Source organism: Hoplias malabaricus, chromosome 18, assembly GCF_029633855.1.
Source record: "Hoplias malabaricus isolate fHopMal1 chromosome 18, fHopMal1.hap1, whole genome shotgun sequence".
Taxonomy (NCBI): Eukaryota; Metazoa; Chordata; class Actinopteri; order Characiformes; family Erythrinidae; genus Hoplias; species Hoplias malabaricus.
Window position 1 is genome coordinate 34658998 of NC_089817.1, and position 19456 is coordinate 34678453.

General features: G+C 47.2%; 1 protein-coding gene across 1 annotated transcript in view; it reads left to right on the forward strand.

Annotated features, from left to right (window-relative positions):
* The window catches only part of nlgn2b (neuroligin 2b), a 61919-nt gene that overhangs the window by 28601 nt on the left and 13862 nt on the right, over positions 1–19456 (forward strand). Inside the window, exon 3 of the mRNA XM_066650496.1 lies at positions 10470–10523. Coding sequence (XP_066506593.1) covers positions 10470–10523 — 54 coding nt within the window. The remainder of the gene's footprint in view (positions 1–10469; positions 10524–19456) is intronic.

Below are 19456 nucleotides of genomic sequence, written 5' to 3' on the forward strand. Positions count from 1 at the left end.
GTGTGTGTGTGTGTGCGTGTGTGTGTGTGTGCTGCTCCTGAGGTGCTTTGCTGCAGCAGTGTTTCTGGACTGTTGTGACAGCTGTGTCTCTGACCATACGGAAAAAAGCGACAGACAAACAGGAGAAAAGTGAATCTCACGCTGTTCACCAACAAACACACTTTCACAACCTACACATCTGCGGCCAGTTCATCAGCACGAAGAGACAGAGTGGACAAACGGTCCCCAGTGTCCTCCGGTATCACGCCATCAAAACCAGAGACACTGAATACAGAGACATGTCCTCGTCTTTATTAAGAGTACTGTATGAATCTGCCTTGGCGTGTAAACCTCGCAGAGCGCTGATCGTCCAGAGAGAGTCGTCACTCTACGCCACGCAACGCAGACGACCAGCACCAACTCTCCATCTGTAAAATCTCCAGCTGCAGCAGAGATCACGTTTGTTTTTATCCGACTCACGACGGCAGCTCGTAAAATGACGCCGTGGTCTTTTGAAGAGGTTCAAACGCTCCTTGGATCGGTGGCCGACGAAAGAATCCGGCGAGAGCTGGACGCTGCAACAAGGAAGGAACAAACTCTACTGATCTGTCTGAACTGATGACGGAGCTGTGTTCAGTCATAAACAACAACAACACGCCGATACACCATGAGTAAGCACCGCTTAACGTTACCGCCGCCGTTGTTGTGGTTTCCAAAGCCCACTGTTCCCATTAGAGACGGGATTAGAGATGACACCGATACATTTCAGGGGGGAGCTGTGGGAGTGGAAAACCAACCAGGGACCAATCAGAGAGTAGGGTCCAGTAGGGTCCAGTAGAGTCCAGTAGGGTCCAATAGAGTCCAGTAGAGAACAGTAGAGGCCAGTAGGGGCCAGTAGAGACCAGTAGTGGCCAGTAGGGTCCAGTAGAGACCAGTAGGGGCCAATAGAGACCAGTAGAGGCCAGTAGGGGCCAGTAGAGACCAGTAGAGGCCAGTAGGGTCCAGTAGAGACCAGTAGGGGCCAATAGAGACCAGTAGAGGCCAGTAGGGTCCAGTAGGGGCCAGTAGAGACCAGTAGAGTCCAGTAGGGTCCAGTAGAGACCAGTAGGGTACAGTAGGGTCCAGTAGAGACCAGTAGGGTCCAGTAGAGACCAGTAGGGTACAGTAGAGACCAGTAGAGACCAGTAGAGTACAGTAGAGTCCAGTAGAGGCCAGTAGGGTCCAGTAGGGTCCAGTAAAGACCAGTAGAGACCAGTAGAGACCAGTAGAGGCCAGTAGGGTCCAGCAGGGGTCCAGTAAAGACCAGTAGAGACCAGTAGAGACCAGTAGAGACCAGTAGGGTACAGTAGAGACCAGTAGAGTACAGTAGAGGCCAGTAGAGGCCAGTAGGGTCCAGTAGGGTCCAGTAGAGACCAGTATAGTCCAGTAGAGACCAGTAGAGACCAGTAGAGATCAGTAGGGTCCAGTAGAGACCAGTAGAGACCAGTAGAGTACAGTAGAGACCAGTAGAGATCAGTAGGGTCCAGTAGAGACCAGTAGAGACCAGTAGAGACCAGTAGAGTCCAGTAGAGATCAGTAGAGATCAGTAGAGACCAGTAGAGTACAGTAGAGACCAGTAGAGACCAGTAGGGTTCAGTAGAGATCAGTAGGGTCCAGTAGAGTCCAGTAGAGTGAGTACCATGCTGTTGGAAAGGGCCATAACCAAGCCACAGACTCCGGAAACTCAAGGGTTAATTCCAACCAAGAGGAACAGGGGGCTTTACCTTTAATCCAGGTTTACATTATTTTGCAAAATCCAGATCTGAAAATCCAGGCCTTTTTTCATTAGATGGATGGGAATCAGTCATGTTTATGATGTCACAACACTTCAAGTTTTGGCTGCCACTGATTGGTTTGACTCTACACAGAAATTCAGCCCTGGAAGCTCGAGTTTCTCACTCTTTACTGAATGTGCTTTGTCAGTGTGTGTGTGTGTGTGTGTGTGTGTGTGAGACAGTGTGAGTGTTTGTGTTGGGATAGTGTCCAGGGATCAGATGTGTTTGTTGTTGACCACTCTGAGAGTTTTTCAACCCCAATTCCAGCTGGAGTCTCACATTTCAGCCTTATTGACATGTTTGGAAATCAGGATCCAGTCTAACACACACACACACACACACACACACACACACACAGACACACACGCACCCAAATGCATTCACACATTCACACACTCATGAACATGGCAGGACTGAGCTGTGTTTTTCTTTCTGTGCTACGAGCTGTAACTAATACTCTCTCTCTCTCTCTCTCTCTCTCTCTCTCTCTCTGATTTCTAGATCCTTTTCTTATGTCCATGCCGTTTTCTCATTTTCCCAAATTAACAAAGCCCAGCTGACCCCTCATTTACAGTGAAGAGGGGACAATGGAGTGTACACACACACACACACACACACACAGTGTTAATCCCAGTGAAGGCATCTATGGCCACTCTGAGCCCCACCGCAGCCTAATACCCAGAATCCCTCACATTTATGGCCGCTGGAGCAGCGGTTACTGTCCGAACACTTTATTAAAACGCATCCTTCACCTTGAGGTTCGCTCAGACAGAGAAACACAGTGAGGTTAGTTACTGTTAGCTTTAGCCTAGCATGCTCTACACAGACGCACAGACCCTCTAATGTACGTCAGGGGTTTCATAGAGGAGGAGGAGGAGGCAGTACACGGCCCGAAGCTCTGAGGGTGTTTTCACACTTGAGTCCGCACTCAGGACGGAATCTGGGCTCCACTGCGGTCGGGGCTCATTATCTCATCATCTTCGGCACACAAGGATCCATCCGAACGGTTTCTGTGTGACTGCTCGCACAATGTCAGGAAGAGGCTGGATCTGTTTACTGCTTTTAATGATTTTTTACGGAAACAAACTCTTGAGGCTGTGCCACGTCGTAGCGTACGCGATAATATCGTCAAGATTATTTTTTTTACAAAATTATCAAAAGTTGATCAAATTTGATACAGGTTTGAAACTATTACTTTGTAGTAAAACAAAACATTGTAATAAATAAAACCATTTAATGTTCATTAATTATCTGTAACCCTTATCCAGTTCAGGGTCGCGGTGGGTCCAGAGCCTACCTGGAATCATTGGGCACAAGGCGGGAATACACCCTGGAGGTGGCGCCAGTCCTTCACAGGGCAACACACACACACACATTCACTAACACCTACGGACACTTTTGAGTCGCCGATCCACCTACCAACGTGTGTTTTAGGACTGTAGGAAGAAACCGAAGCACCCGGAGGAAACCCACACAGACACAGGGAGAACACACCACACTCCTCACAGACAGTCACCCGGAGGAAACCCACGCAGACACAGGGAGAACACACCACACTCCTCACAGACAAGTCACCCAGAGGAAACCCACGCAGACACAGAGAGAACACACCACACTCCTCACAGACAGTCACCCGGAGGAAACCCACTCAGATACAGAGAGAACACACCACACTCCTCACAGACAGTCACCCGGAGGAAACCCACACAGACACAGGGAGAACACACCACACTCCTCACAGACAGTCACCCGGAGGAAACCCACGCAGACACAGAGAGAACACACCGCACTCCTCACAGACAGTCACCCGGAGGAAACCCACGCAGACACACAGAGAACACACCGCACTCCTCACAGACAGTCACCCGGAGGAAACCCACGCAGACACAGAGAGAACACACCGCACTCCTCACAGACAGTCACCCGGAGGAAACCCACGCAGACACAGGGAGAACACACCACACTCCTCACAGACAGTCACCCGGAGGAAACCCACGCAGACACAGAGAGAACACACCGCACTCCTCACAGACAGTCACCCGGAGGAAACCCACGCAGACACAGGGAGAACACACCACACTCCTCACAGACAGTCACCCGGAGGAAACCCATGCAGACACAGGGAGAACACACCACACTCCTCACAGACAGTCACCCAGAGGAAACCCACGCAGACACAGAGAGAACACACCACACTCCTCACAGACAGTCACCCGGAGGAAACCCATGCAGACACAGGGAGAACACACCACACTCCTCACAGACAGTCACCCGGAGGAAACCCATGCAGACACAGGGAGAACACACCACACTCCTCACAGACAAGTCACCCAGAGGAAACCCACGCAGACACAGAGAGAACACACCGCACTCCTCACAGACAGTCACCCGGAGGAATCCCACGCAGACACAGAGAGAACACACCGCACTCCTCACAGACAGTCACCCGGAGGAAACCCACGCAGACACAGAGAGAACACACCGCACTCCTCACAGACAGTCACCCGGAGGAAACCCACGCAGACACAGGGAGAACACACCACACTCCTCACAGACAGTCACCCGGAGGAAACCCACGCAGACACAGGGAGAACACACCACACTCCTTACAGACAAGTCACCCAGAGGAAACCCACGCAGACACAGAGAGAACACACCGCACTCCTCACAGACAGTCACCCGGAGGAAACCCACGCAGACACAGAGAGAACACACCGCACTCCTCACAGACAGTCACCCGGAGGAAACCCACGCAGACACAGAGAGAACACACCGCACTCCTCACAGACAGTCACCCGGAGGAAACCCACGCAGACACAGGGAGAACACACCACACTCCTCACAGACAGTCACCCGGAGGAAACCCACGCAGACACAGAGAGAACACACCGCACTCCTCACAGACAGTCACCCGGAGGAAACCCACGCAGACACAGGGAGAACACACCACACTCCTCACAGACAGTCACCCGGAGGAAACCCACGCAGACACAGAGAGAACACACCGCACTCCTCACAGACAGTCACCCAGAGGAAACCCACGCAGACACAGAGAGAACACACCACACTCCTCACAGACAGTCACCCGGAGGAAACCCACGCAGACACAGAGAGAACACACCACACTCCTCATAGACAGTCACCCGGAGGAAACCCACGCAGACACAGAGAGAACACACCACACTCCTCACAGACAGTCACCCGGAGCGGGAGTCGAACCCACAACCTCCAGGTCCCTGGAGCTGTGTGACTGCGCCGCCGTGCCGCCCACCATTTAATGTTATCATTATATATTAATATTAATATAACATTTATTGTTCAAATAGTATGTTCTTGAAATTAATAACAGTATTTTTATCGCCAAAATACACTGCAATATCGTGATATTGTTTTATGGCCATATCGCTCACCCCTACTCTCAGACGGTGAGTGCTTTTCTCAGAGCAGGAGCACCCCGCAAAAACAAGGCCATTCTCGTATTAGAAGATACTTATCCGAGCAGGTCAGCGCGAGACGAGCATTTTTTCTCCACACTCTCACTCCACAGAGCTGAGCTCGTTACAGTCTCCCTGCTCCATTCCTGAGACACGAGCCTCTTTCACACATGCACTTCAGAGAAACTGACGAGAAACTGGTGATGCGTTTTATGGTCATTCTGCAACAGTACAATGAAATTTGACCTCTGCTCATTCAACTCATAGCAGTGAACACACACACTTCACACTAGTGATTACGGGCAGTGAACACACAGCCAGTCCTGGTGCCTGGAGAGAGGTCCCAGAGTGGTCATTTCACACACAGGTTATGTGTCAGACGTGTTCTCACAGCGGAACATTTTCCATGTGCTCAAGGCTTGGGGTGGAGGCTGTGTGGCAGTAGGAGATACCGTGAATACTCCGGGACGTTAGCGGCTCTGTTCACACTTGTGCTGACTCTGACTATACCCCAGGTCTCTACTAAGGCAGTAGGAGGATAAAGTCAGTGTACAGTCCAGGATAAATGCTGTGGGTATTCAGTGTTCACCCAGCACTGGATAAAAGCTGTAATATGAGTCAGGATTATAGATCTGTCCTGGTTCCGACAGACACACGGCTGGATATTTCTACGTTAGAAATGAATGAGATCATATAGCTATCCAATTAAACATTTTTGAAGCGTTTCTATTGGTCGATTTACACACAGTGTGAAGGACAGCTGCTGGGTTCAAATGATGTAGTGACTGTTTTTGTTGTAGCGTCTCTGCCTTTATGTCTTCACAGCTGCTCGTTTGTCCCTTCACATGTCAATCACGCGTCCTCTTCCTGTCAGAGTAGGTGGTTCCTGGCCAAAAACGAGCATAAGGCATTTTTAGAAAAACTGCATCTGATTTCTGAGGTCTTTTACTTTGTGATAATTAAACATTTCTATAAAAAGAGCGTGATGCAACAGCTTTATAAATAAATAACTGTGATGTTTGTTAAACCGTTCCATTAAAGGAAGCAAAGACGAAGGGATAAAGGCTCAACCAGACACGTTTTCCTTTTTTCCGAGACAGTGATTTACACCGGAGCATCTCTCCATCCCTCTTTTGTTCTGCTGAGGTGTGAGGAACCGAGGTGTGGAGGAGCATGAGCGGTGTTAAGCACTGAGATCTCAGCCCTTTCATCCAGGGATATTTCAGCTTTCAGGCCTCTGGGGCATCTCTCTCTCTCTCTCTCTCTCTCTCTCTCTCTCTCTTTCTTTCTCTACCTCTCTCTCTCTCTCTCTCTCTCTCTCTCTCTACCTCCCTCCCTCTCTCTCCCTCTCTCTCTCTCCCTCTCTTTCTCTCCCTCTTTCTCTCTCTCTCTCTCTCTCTACCTCCCTCTCTCTCTCTCCCTCTCTTTCTCTCCCTCTCTCCCTCTCTCTCTCTCTCTCTAACTCTCTCTCTCCCTCTTTCTCTTTCTCTCTTTCTCTCTCTACCTCTCTCTCTGTCTCCCTCTTTCTTTCTCTCTCTCTCTCTCTCCCTCTCTATCTCTCTATGTATATATATATATATATCTTCCCTTCCTCTCACTCTCTCTCTCTCACTCACTTAAACACTGTTTTATTCTGCTTCTGTCAGAATGAGAGACATTCTCATTCAGAGAGAAAGAAAGATAGAGAGAGAGAGAGGGAGAGAGAGAAAGAGAGGGAGAGAGAGAGAGAGAAAGAAGGAAAGCAGAGTAATGCAGGATGAGAGGCTGAAAATGAAAGAGTAAAGGGGAAAGGAAGGGGAGACGGGAACAATAGAAATAGAGAGATGCGACAGAGTAAAAGAAAAAGAAAGAAGAGAGGAGTGAAAGAGAGACAGAAAGGGGGGCTTCCTCGTAGACGTATAATGCAGGGTTTGTGTGTTCCGTTCTTTATTTTGTGACCTACATAGTGTACTACGTAGGGAGCAGGGCGCAGGGAGCCCATGCAGATTAACGTCTGCTTTCTTCATGCTATTGTTTTGGGGGAATCCATGCAGAATGCTATCAAACCCACTCAGATAGAAAACAAGACCTTACAGCCACGGCTTTACAGCCATAAACAATGGGTTCTTAGCAGGTAGCACAACAGGGCACACCCTGAACAGCTGCTGAGGCATGTTACATTACCTGGAGCAGCTGCACAAGAGTCTGCCAGAGGGGTATAAACCTGAAATCTGCAGCTCTCTGGAGTGATGGAGCTCTATCCAATAACAACATGAAGATCTGACCTAAATAATGATGCTTTTCCACTGCATCATACCTACTCCGCTGGACTCTACTCTCTGAATGGTCCCTGGTTGGTTTCCCACAGCTCCCCCCTGAAATGTATCGGTGTCGTCTCTAACCCCGTCTCTAAGGGGAAAAGTGGGCTTTGGAAACGACAACAACGGCGGTGGTAACGTTAAGCGGTGTTTACTCATGGTGTATCGGCGTGTTGTTGTTGTTTGGGACTGAACACAGCTCCGTCATCAGTTCAGACAGATCAGTAGAGTTTGTTCCTTCCTTGTTGCAGCGTCCAGCTCTCGCTGGATTCTTTCGTCGGCCACCGATCCGAGGAGCGTTTGAACCTCTTCAAAAGAAAACGGCGTCATTTTACGAGCTGCCGTCGTGAGTCGGATAAAAACAAACGTGATCTCTGCTGCAGCTGGAGATTTTACAGATGGAGAGTTGGTGCTGGTCGTCTGCGTTGCGTGGCGTAGAGTGACGACTCTCTCTGGACGATCAGCGCTCTGCAAGGTTTACACGCCACGGTTTAGTCCCTACTCGACTCGCTCTGAACCACGAGAGAACAGCCACTAAACAAGAACCCGCTTCCAGAACCAGAACCAGGACCTGATTCACCTGGTGGAGGAGTGGGAATGAGTCGAGTCGGGAAAAGCACCATAAAATTCCATAACATTGGATGGCATCAAATTGTCACAGCTATGTTCCAACACTGTGTAACCTTCTCAGACACGAGCAGAGGATGGTACTGCAGTAAAAGGGGGAACAAACCTTTAACAAACCCCCTGTGTTTCTGAAAAAATAATTGAAGGGATGTCTACACCTTTAATTAATTTCCCAGACGTTCTAGACTCAAGTTCAATCAGGTTCTAGGAAACTGGGTCATATTACAGTAGAATGCCATCCACCATCCACTCCAGAACATCAGGATAAAGTTTCTCCAGCAGCGGGAGAGTGGACGAGCGTCTGAACTCTAATGGAGGCCTGAGGACCACATGCGCTGATGGAGGGCACTCTTTAAGCAATTAAAGCACCTCCTCACGACTCTCTAAAACACTGCTAAAGTGCTGATGTGGCCAGAGTGTAGTCTGTTCATCTCTCTCTCTCTCTCTCTCTCTCTCTCTCTCTCTCTCTCTCTCTCTCTCTCTCTCACACACATACACACACACACACACACACACCCCTCTTCCTGAGTGTTTACTGGAACGTTGAGATGAACACGCTGGATATCAGGCCAGCATTGATCGCACAGTGCTCCTAAGTGCTGCTGGGGGAAAAAACATCGTATTCATATACCAGTCTTTCTGTGTGTGTGTGTGTGTGTTCATATTGTCGACACTAAAATCTGTTTACACACACACACACACACACACACACACACCGTGGGGATATCTCTTTCTTGTTGAGACCAGCTTATGGTCCCCACGACATAAATCAATACATTTTAAGGTGGAAATATTCTAAGGGTTAGTGTTATTACACTTTTCCACTGCATGGTACCTGCTCTACTCCATTTAACTCAACTCTACTGAACTCTACTGGACTCTACTGAACTCTACTGAACTCTACTGGACTCTACTCTCTGATTGGTCCCACAGCTCCCCCCTGAAATGTATCAGTGTCGTCTCTAACCCCGTCTCTAAGGGGAACAGTGGGCTTTGGAAACCACAACAACGGCGGTGGTAACGTTAAGCGGTGTTTACTCGTGGTGTATCGGCGTGTTGTTGTTGTTTGGGACTGAACACAGCTCCGTCATCAGTTCAGACAGATCAGTAGAGTTTGTTCCTTCCTTGTTGCAGCGTCCAGCTCTCGCTGGATTCTTTCGTCGGCCACCGATCCAAGGAGCGTTTGAACCTCTTCAAAAGACCACGGCGTCATTTTACGAGCTGCCGTCGTGAGTCGGATAAAAACAAACGTGATCTCTGCTGCAGCTGGAGATTTTACAGATGGAGAGTTGGTGCTGGTCGTCTGCGTTGTGTGGCGTAGAGTGACGACTCTCTCTGGACGATCTGCGCTCTGCAAGGTTTACACCTCATTGTGGGTCTGAAAGGATGTGGATTCTATTTAGTTGTTGAGACTTTTGACCTCAGATTTTACTCACGACTCAAAGTCCTGTCAAGACATTAAAACAAGTGCCGGTGTGTGTTGTGACTGAGCCTGGTATAAGACTGTGTGTGAGCCCGGTATGTCCGCTGTCCACTCCAATTATGGGAGGCAGTGATGGAGAGTGGTGTGTGTGTGTGTGTGTGTGTGTGTGTGTGTGTGTGAGGCAGAGAGAGATAATATGTGTGTTACATGTGCTGTCTGTTTGAATGCCGACAGTGATGGAGAGGGGTTTGTGAGAATGTATGTGTGTGTGTGTGTGTAGCTCCTGACAGATAAACAGGGTAAATAATGAAGCGGATCTGTATCTGCTCCTTTAACAGCGCTGCAGCCGTGAACACACACACTTGGGTCAGTCCGATAAAGGCCGCTAATAGCGCCGCCACTTAGAGCCGGAGCCAGGATCGCTAATGCTAATGCTAATAGGCTAATGCATGTGCTTGTAGGGAAGTGGACACACTCATGCAGGTCAGTCTGATAACACCGGCTTATTGATGGGGCACTTATAAGACAGCCAGGTTAGCTAATGCTAATGCTAATGTGGTAATGCTAATGCAGCAACTTAGCATGTAGCCACAGTTACACAGGTATCTCTGCGTGCGTGTGTGTGTGTGTGTGTGTGTTCTGAGGGTCCCTCTCTGTGTCTTAGTGTCTCCATGTTTTTGAGTCCTTCTTCTTTGAAAAAACAAAAATTAAAAACATAAAATAAAAAGCGTGAATTTCTCCTGTTTGTTGTTTTCATCTTTTCTTGTTTTTATGTTTGGAATATTTGATGGTTTTTGTGTTTTTATTTTAGTTTGTAGTCTTTTTTTAGCGCAGTGAAGCCTCTTTTTGAATTTTGTCTTTTCTCTTTCCCCCCTTTTTTTATCTTTAACCCCAGGTCCGCTCACAAAAAAACACGATGAGTCTTCGATGAACAGGCCGAAGGATGAAGGTATTTTTCTTGCATGCTTTTTTTGTCCTTTTTTTGTCGTTTTTTTGTCGTTTTTTCCAGACTCTTTTTTGTTTTGTTTTGGGGGTGGGGTGTAGGTGGAGTTCGTTTAATGTGCTCTTTACTGTGACTCCTGGAACAGTTCTAGAAGGCTATGGTTTACTGTTTAAAAGTATCTGTTTCCATAATTTCTTCATTTTTTTTTTTATATTTTTCCTGAAATAACAGTTCAATTTCATATTTTTCTCTTGTTGTTTGGGTGTTTGCTTCTTGCTGGGTGTGTATTATGAGTTTATTGTTCACACGAGTGTCAAAAGTCTTTAAAAACTACATTTCCCATAATCCTCTATTGAGCCCAATGCTCTGATTTGTCCTGAAGGCTGCTGGGAGTTGTAGTTCATGTTTTGAAGTTGAGCACACTCATGTCAGAAAGCTCACCCATGGACAGAAATTTCAGTCTTGGCCAGTGTTCCTCACTGTGTGACCCACACGTCACGTGGATTGTGCGCGCGCGTATGATTCACAAGCGTTAGCTGCACACGTTTTCAAACACGGAGTCCTCCAAGATGTCTTAGGATTTCAGAAACTTTTCAGCATCGCACAACACACTTTGGTAGATCACACCTCACTTGAATGTCCATCACTTCAACCGGTTTTAATTAAACGTTCTCACTTCTGTACGCCCTCTGGTGGTGGGCAGGTGAACGTGATTAACGGATGTGAAACATGGCGACTGAAAGCCATAATCAAACAAATCAATGCTTTAATGATCAGGGAAGAAACAAGTAAAAGAGTCCAAGGCTAACAACTTAACAACCACTTCCAGAACTTGACCCGGTTCTTAGACGAGGATGGGTATATGTTGATGGATACGTCTCTGTAAATGGTTCTGAATGAAGCAATAAGCCACAAGCATTCACTGTGTCTTTATCAGAGGGAAGAGTGCCTTTGGTGCGATGTGAATAGTTTAAAATATTGTAAAACACATCGGTGTTCGTATTTACAAACATAACCATCACAATAAACTATTCCTCCGACACACAATGTAGTCATTAACAATGAGCAATGTTGCTAGGCAACATGGGCACATAGGTTTAATTATAATAATGTGGCATAGCTTCTCCAAGAAACGTAATCTTTTCATGTGTTTTCAAGGTTTTTATGTTGCGTAGAAAAGCACACATCATTGTCCCCCTTCTGAAGGGAATCTAAAGGAGAAGTAGCAGGAAGTAGACTTCACCGATCTCACACTCTTCGTGAGAACTGCAGAAACGTGACTGGGATTGATACAGTGGTGCTTTAATGTGGAATTCAGATGTTGTGAAGTGGACATCATTGTGCATGTCTCCTGTATTTTATAACGACTTTGAACGTCGCTCAGACTGACATCTCTTCATCGGAGGAACTTTAGGGCAAACCCTCAGCAGCTGGGAACAGCCAGGGTACAGAAATGAGCTGGTTTTTGTGACATCACAAAAACACTGGGCTATTTCAGCAGTCACTTTCTCCACTGATTCTTCTTCACATTGTGAAGCAGTTGTTACACTGACACCTAGTGGTCGGTGGGGGGGGGGGGGGGGGTTGTCAAAGATACGCAAAGGCACTAAGCCAGTTTTAAACATGGGGCATCTACATGTGGGGGACCCACTCTGTGGAGCATAAACAGGTTTGTTCAGAGACAACACAGCAATGTGGGTCACGCTTTATAAACGACGATGTTGAAGTAATAAATAAGCGCATTCGTAAACGTGGTTAGCTACTTATTCAATGCTGAAATTGACTGATTGTTCCTTTAAGATCAGTTTCTCATGGTCTCCACTGGAGCAGCACAAACGTACGGGGAGTTTATGACGAACCCGTGGAGGATTGAGCTAAATGTAGCCGGTGAGAATAGCTGCCGCTGTCCTGAACGTATAAAATGTAGCGTGAAAACGTCGTAAACAGAAGCATGTGCTTCACAAGTTTGTGTTAAACGGAAGCGGTGTGTATTATTAGTGTAAATACGCGTGAGTGTGTGTCTGTGTGTGTTAATATGATCTTATGCGGCCCATTAGATGTGTATGTGTCTTTTTTTCTTTCTGATTTGTTTTTCCACACACAGATCCCCCCCACCTTGTCACCCCTGCTGAGCCTGTGTGTGTGTGTGTGTGTGTGTGTTAGAGAGAGAGAGAGAGAGAGAGAGAGAGAGAGAGAAAGAGAGGATTGCTCTCAGACTGCTGCCGTCTCTAATTGCTGAGGTTTAAATAGAGACACATCCAGCTAATCCAATTGTATGGCTGAGAACTGTGCTGAGAGAGAGAGAGGGAGAGAGAGAGAGAGAGAGAGAGAGAGAGAGAGAGAGAGAGAGAGAGAGAGAGAGAGAGAAGGAGAAAAGCAGCAGGCGAAGAGGAGAGGAGAGGAGAGGAGAGGAGAGGAGAAAGACAGAAGGAGACAGAGAGAGTCTGCCCTACGTTAGCTTTGCATCATAGTGCGGCATATGAAGAGAGAGAGAGAGAGAGAGAGAGAGAGAGAGAGATAGGGAGAGAAGGAGGAAAGCAGCAGGCGAGGAGGAGAGGAGAGGAGAGGAGAGGAGAGGAGAAAGAGCAGGGGAGAAGGAGAATGGAGGAGAAACAGAGTTAAAGAATTAAGAAATAAAATTAAAACTCAGGGTGGTGAAGACAAGTACACGATGATGAAATGACATTCATAGGGCTTTGAGAGAGAGAGTGAGAGAGAGAGAGAGAGAGAGAGAGAGAGAGAGAGAGAATGGAGTCCCATAATAAGAGTGCAAGGAAGCAAAGATGAAGGCTGAGAGGGAAAGGTGGGAGAGAGAGAGATCAGAGGGAACGAGGGAGGGTAGAGGGAGAAAGAAGGAGAGTGAGAGAGCATGATGGGAAGGGGGTAGAGGGAGATGGGTAGAGAGAGAGAGAGAGAGAGAGAGAGAGAGAGAGTGACAGGCTTGAAGGAGAAGAGACAGAATAGTGTTCTTGTGTTCGGGAGGATTTTGAAGCAGAATAGTGAGGCCTCTGTTGGAAAGAGAAGCTCTCTCTCCCTCCCTCCCTCCTTCCCTCTCTCTCTCTCTTCATATGCCGCACTGTGATGCAAAGCTAACGTAGGGCAGACTCTCTCTGTCTCCTTCTGTCTTTCTCCTCTCTCTCTCTCTCTCTCTCTCTCTCTCTCACTCTCTCTCTCAGCGAGTTTGTCCCAGATAAGATGTCGGCAGATATTCAGAGTGAGAGAGAGGGAGGGAGAAAGAAAGAGCAAAAAAAGAATAGATAGAAAAGCAGACAGACAGAGAGAGAGAGAGAGAGAGAGAGAGAGAGAGAGAATATTCCATTTATTTGCATTGGCTTTCATCTCAAAAACCATCTCAGGCTCCGCCCATGAATGTGTTCTGTCATAGTTACTGTTGCTAGGTGTCTGCAGTTACAGACTGTACTCCAGCTGTTGCTCTGCATACTTTGTTACCCCACTTCCCCCCCTGTTCCTCAGCGCTCAGGACCCCCACAGAGCAGGTGTGATGTGGTGGTGGATCATTCTCAGCGCTGCAGTGACACTGACGTGGTGGTGGTGTGTTAGTGTGTGTTGTGCTGGTGTAGAGTGGATCAGACACAGCAGTGCTGCTGGAGTTTTTAAACCCCTCAGTGTCTGGACCGAGAACAGTCCACCGACCAAAAACATCCAGCCGACAGCGTCCTGTCCACAACAATAACAGCTGTTTTTTTGAGGATTTTTCCTCACAAAGATCCCCTTGACTCCGAAAGTGTCCCAGAGAAAAGGGAAAGTGAATTACAGCATTACTGTCAGCTTCCTCGGACAGAGCCCTGGAAATTTATGTCGGAATTCCAGCCCTAAATCCAATCCTATTTGAGGTTGACTCATAATCGTAATCCCAGCAGCGAACTCAAATCTCATGAACGTCAAGAAGTGAAGAGCCAAGTAAAAGTGTGCAGCAGTGAGAGCAGGACCGTCACTGGGGGGGTCTTAGGAAGCTGTGCCCCCCCCCCAGGTTCGCTGTGGTACAACTTTACAAGTAGGAAACACATTCAAACCAAACTCAAGTCACACTTGCATCACTCTCACCACACTCATAACACACTCATCACACACTCGCCACACTCACAAAACACTCACCAGACTCATCACACACTTACCAACTCACAACACACTCCCCACACTCATCACACACTCATCACACATTTACCACACTCATAACACACTCACCACACTCATAACACACTCACCACACTCATCACACACTCACCACACTCATAACACACTCACCACACTCATCACACACTCCCCACACTCATAACACACTACTAAACTCATCACACACTCACCACACTCATCACACATTTACCACACTCATAACACACTCACCACACTCATAACCCACTCACCACACTCATAAAACACTCCCCACACACTCCCCACACTCATAACACACTCCCCAAACTCATCACACACTCACCACATAGTCATCACCCACTCACCACATTCATAAAACACTCACCACACTCATCACACATTTACCAAACTCATAACACACTCACCACACTCATAAAACACTCCCCACACACTCCCCACACTCATAACACACTCCCCAAACTCATCACACACTCACCACACTCATAAAACACTCATCACACATCCACCACACTCATCACACACTCACCACATAGGCCTCACCCACTCACCACATTCATAAAACACTCACCACACTCATGACAAACTCCCCACACCCATCACACACTCATCACACATTTACCACACTCATAACACACTCACCACACTCATAACACACTCACCACATTTATAACACATTCACCACATTCATCATACAGTCACCACACTCATAAAACACTCACCACACGCATCACACACACACACCACACTCATCACACACTCACCACATTCATCACACACATTTGCCACACTCACCATACTCATAACACATTCACCACACTCATCAAACACTCACCATACTCATAACACATTCACCACACTCATCACACACTCACTACCCTCATAACACACTCACCACATTTGTTACACACTCACCACACTCCTCACACACTCACCACACTCATGACAAACTCACTACACACATCACACACTCACAACACAATCACCACACTCATCACACACTCACCACACTCATCGCACACTCACCACTCTCATCACACACTCACCACACACTCACCACATTCATCACACACATTTGCCACACTCATTACACACTCACCATACTCGTAAAACACTCCCCACACTCATAACACACTCCCCAAACTCATCACACACTCACCACACTCATAAAACACTCATCACACATCCACCACACTCATCACACACTCACCACATAGTCATCACCCACTCACCACATTCATAAAACACTCACCACACTCATTACACATTTACCACACTCATAACACACTCACCACACTCATAACCCACTCACTAAACCCATCACACACTCACCACATTCATAAAACACTCATCACACACTCACCACATAGTCATCACCCACTCACCACATTCATAAAACACTCACCACACTCATAAAACACTCATCACACACTCACCACATAGTCATCACCCACTCACCACATTCATAAACCACTCACCACACTCATGACAAACTCCCCACACCCATCACACACTCATAACACACTCACCACATTCATCACACACTCATCACACACTTACCACATTCATCACACACTCACCACACTCATAACACACTCACCACACTCATCACACACTCACCACACTAATAACACATTCACCACATTCATCACACACTCACCACACTCATGACAATCTCCGCACACCCATCACACACTCATAACACACTCACCACACTCATCACACACTCACCACATTCATCACACACTCATCACACACTCGCCACAATCATCACACACACACACCACACTTATCACACACCACACTCGTAGCACACTCACCACATTCATCACAGACTCACCACACTCATCACACACTCACCGCACTCATCACACACTCATAACATATTCACCACACTCATCACACACTCACCACCCTCATAACACACTCACCACACTCATGACAAACTCACCACACTCAAAACACACTCACCACAATCATAACACACTCACCACACTCATCACACACTCACCATACTCAAAACACACTAACCACACTCATCACCCACTCACCACACTCATCACACACTCACCACACTCATGACAAACTCCGCACACCCATCACACACTCATAACACACTCACCACACTCATCACACACTCGCCACAATCATCACACACTCACCACACTTATAACACATTCACCACATTCATCATACAGTCACCACACTCATAACACACTCATCACACACACACACCACACTTATCACACACCACACTCATAGCACACTCACCACATTCATCACAGACTCACCACACTCACCACACACTCACCACACTCATAACACACTCACCACACTCATAACCCACTCACTAAACCCATCACACACTCACCACATTCATAAAACACTCATCACACACTCACCACATAGTCATCACCCACTCACCACATTCATAAAACACTCACCACACTCATAAAACACTCATCACACACTCACCACATAGTCATCACCCACTCACCACATTCATAAACCACTCACCACACTCATGACAAACTCCCCACACCCATCACACACTCATAACACACTCACCACATTCATCACACATTCATCACACACTCATCACACACTTACCACATTCATCACACACTCACCACACTCATAACACACTCACCACACTCATCACACACTCACCACACTAATAACACATTCACCACATTCATCACACACTCACCACACTCATGACAATCTCCGCACACCCATCACACACTCATAACACACTCACCACACTCATCACACACTCATCACACACTCGCCACAATCATCACACACACACACCACACTTATCACACACCACACTCGTAGCACACTCACCACATTCATCACAGACTCACCACACTCATCACACACTCACCGCACTCATCACACACTCATAACATATTCACCACACTCATCACACACTCACCACCCTCATAACACACTCACCACACTCATGACAAACTCACCACACTCAAAACACACTCACCACAATCATAACACACTCACCACACTCATCACACACTCACCATACTCAAAACACACTAACCACACTCATCACCCACTCACCACACTCATCACACACTCACCACACTCATGACAAACTCCGCACACCCATCACACACTCATAACACACTCACCACACTCATCACACACTCGCCACAATCATCACACACTCACCACACTTATAACACATTCACCACATTCATCATACAGTCACCACACTCATAACACACTCATCACACACACACACCACACTTATCACACACCACACTCATAGCACACTCACCACATTCATCACAGACTCACCACACTCACCACACTCATCACACACTCACCACACTCATCACACACTCATCACACACTCACCACCCTCATAACACACTCACCACACTCATGACAAACTCACCACACTCAAAACACACTCACCACACTCATCACACACTCACAACACACTCACCATACTCAAAACACACTAACCACACTCATCACCCACTCACCACACTCATCACACACTCACCACATTCATCACACACATTTGCCACACTCACCATACTCATAACACATTCACCACACTCATCAAACACTCACCATACTCATAACACATTCACCACACTCATCACACACTCACTACCCTCATAACACACTCACCACATTTGTTACACACTCACCACACTCCTCACACACTCACCACACTCATGACAAACTCACTACACACATCACACACTCACAACACAATCACCACACTCATCACACACTCACCACACTCATCGCACACTCACCACTCTCATCACACACTCACCACACACTCACCACATTCATCACACACATTTGCCACACTCATTACACACTCACCATACTCGTAAAACACTCCCCACACTCATAACACACTCCCCAAACTCATCACACACTCACCACACTCATAAAACACTCATCACACATCCACCACACTCATCACACACTCACCACATAGTCATCACCCACTCACCACATTCATAAAACACTCACCACACTCATTACACATTTACCACACTCATAACACACTCACCACACTCATAACCCACTCACTAAACCCATCACACACTCACCACATTCATAAAACACTCATCACACACTCACCACATAGTCATCACCCACTCACCACATTCATAAAACACTCACCACACTCATAAAACACTCATCACACACTCACCACATAGTCATCACCCACTCACCACATTCATAAACCACTCACCACACTCATGACAAACTCCCCACACCCATCACACACTCATAACACACTCACCACATTCATCACACACTCATCACACACTTACCACATTCATCACACACTCACCACACTCATAACACACTCACCACACTCATCACACACTCACCACACTAATAACACATTCACCACATTCATCACACACTCACCACACTCATGACAATCTCCGCACACCCATCACACACTCATAACACACTCACCACACTCATCACACACTCACCACATTCATCACACACTCATCACACACTCGCCACAATCATCACACACACACACCACACTTATCACACACCACACTCGTAGCACACTCACCACATTCATCACAGACTCACCACACTCATCACACACTCACCGCACTCATCACACACTCATAACATATTCACCACACTCATCACACACTCACCACCCTCATAACACACTCACCACACTCATGACAAACTCACCACACTCAAAACACACTCACCACAATCATAACACACTCACCACACTCATCACACACTCACCATACTCAAAACACACTAACCACACTCAT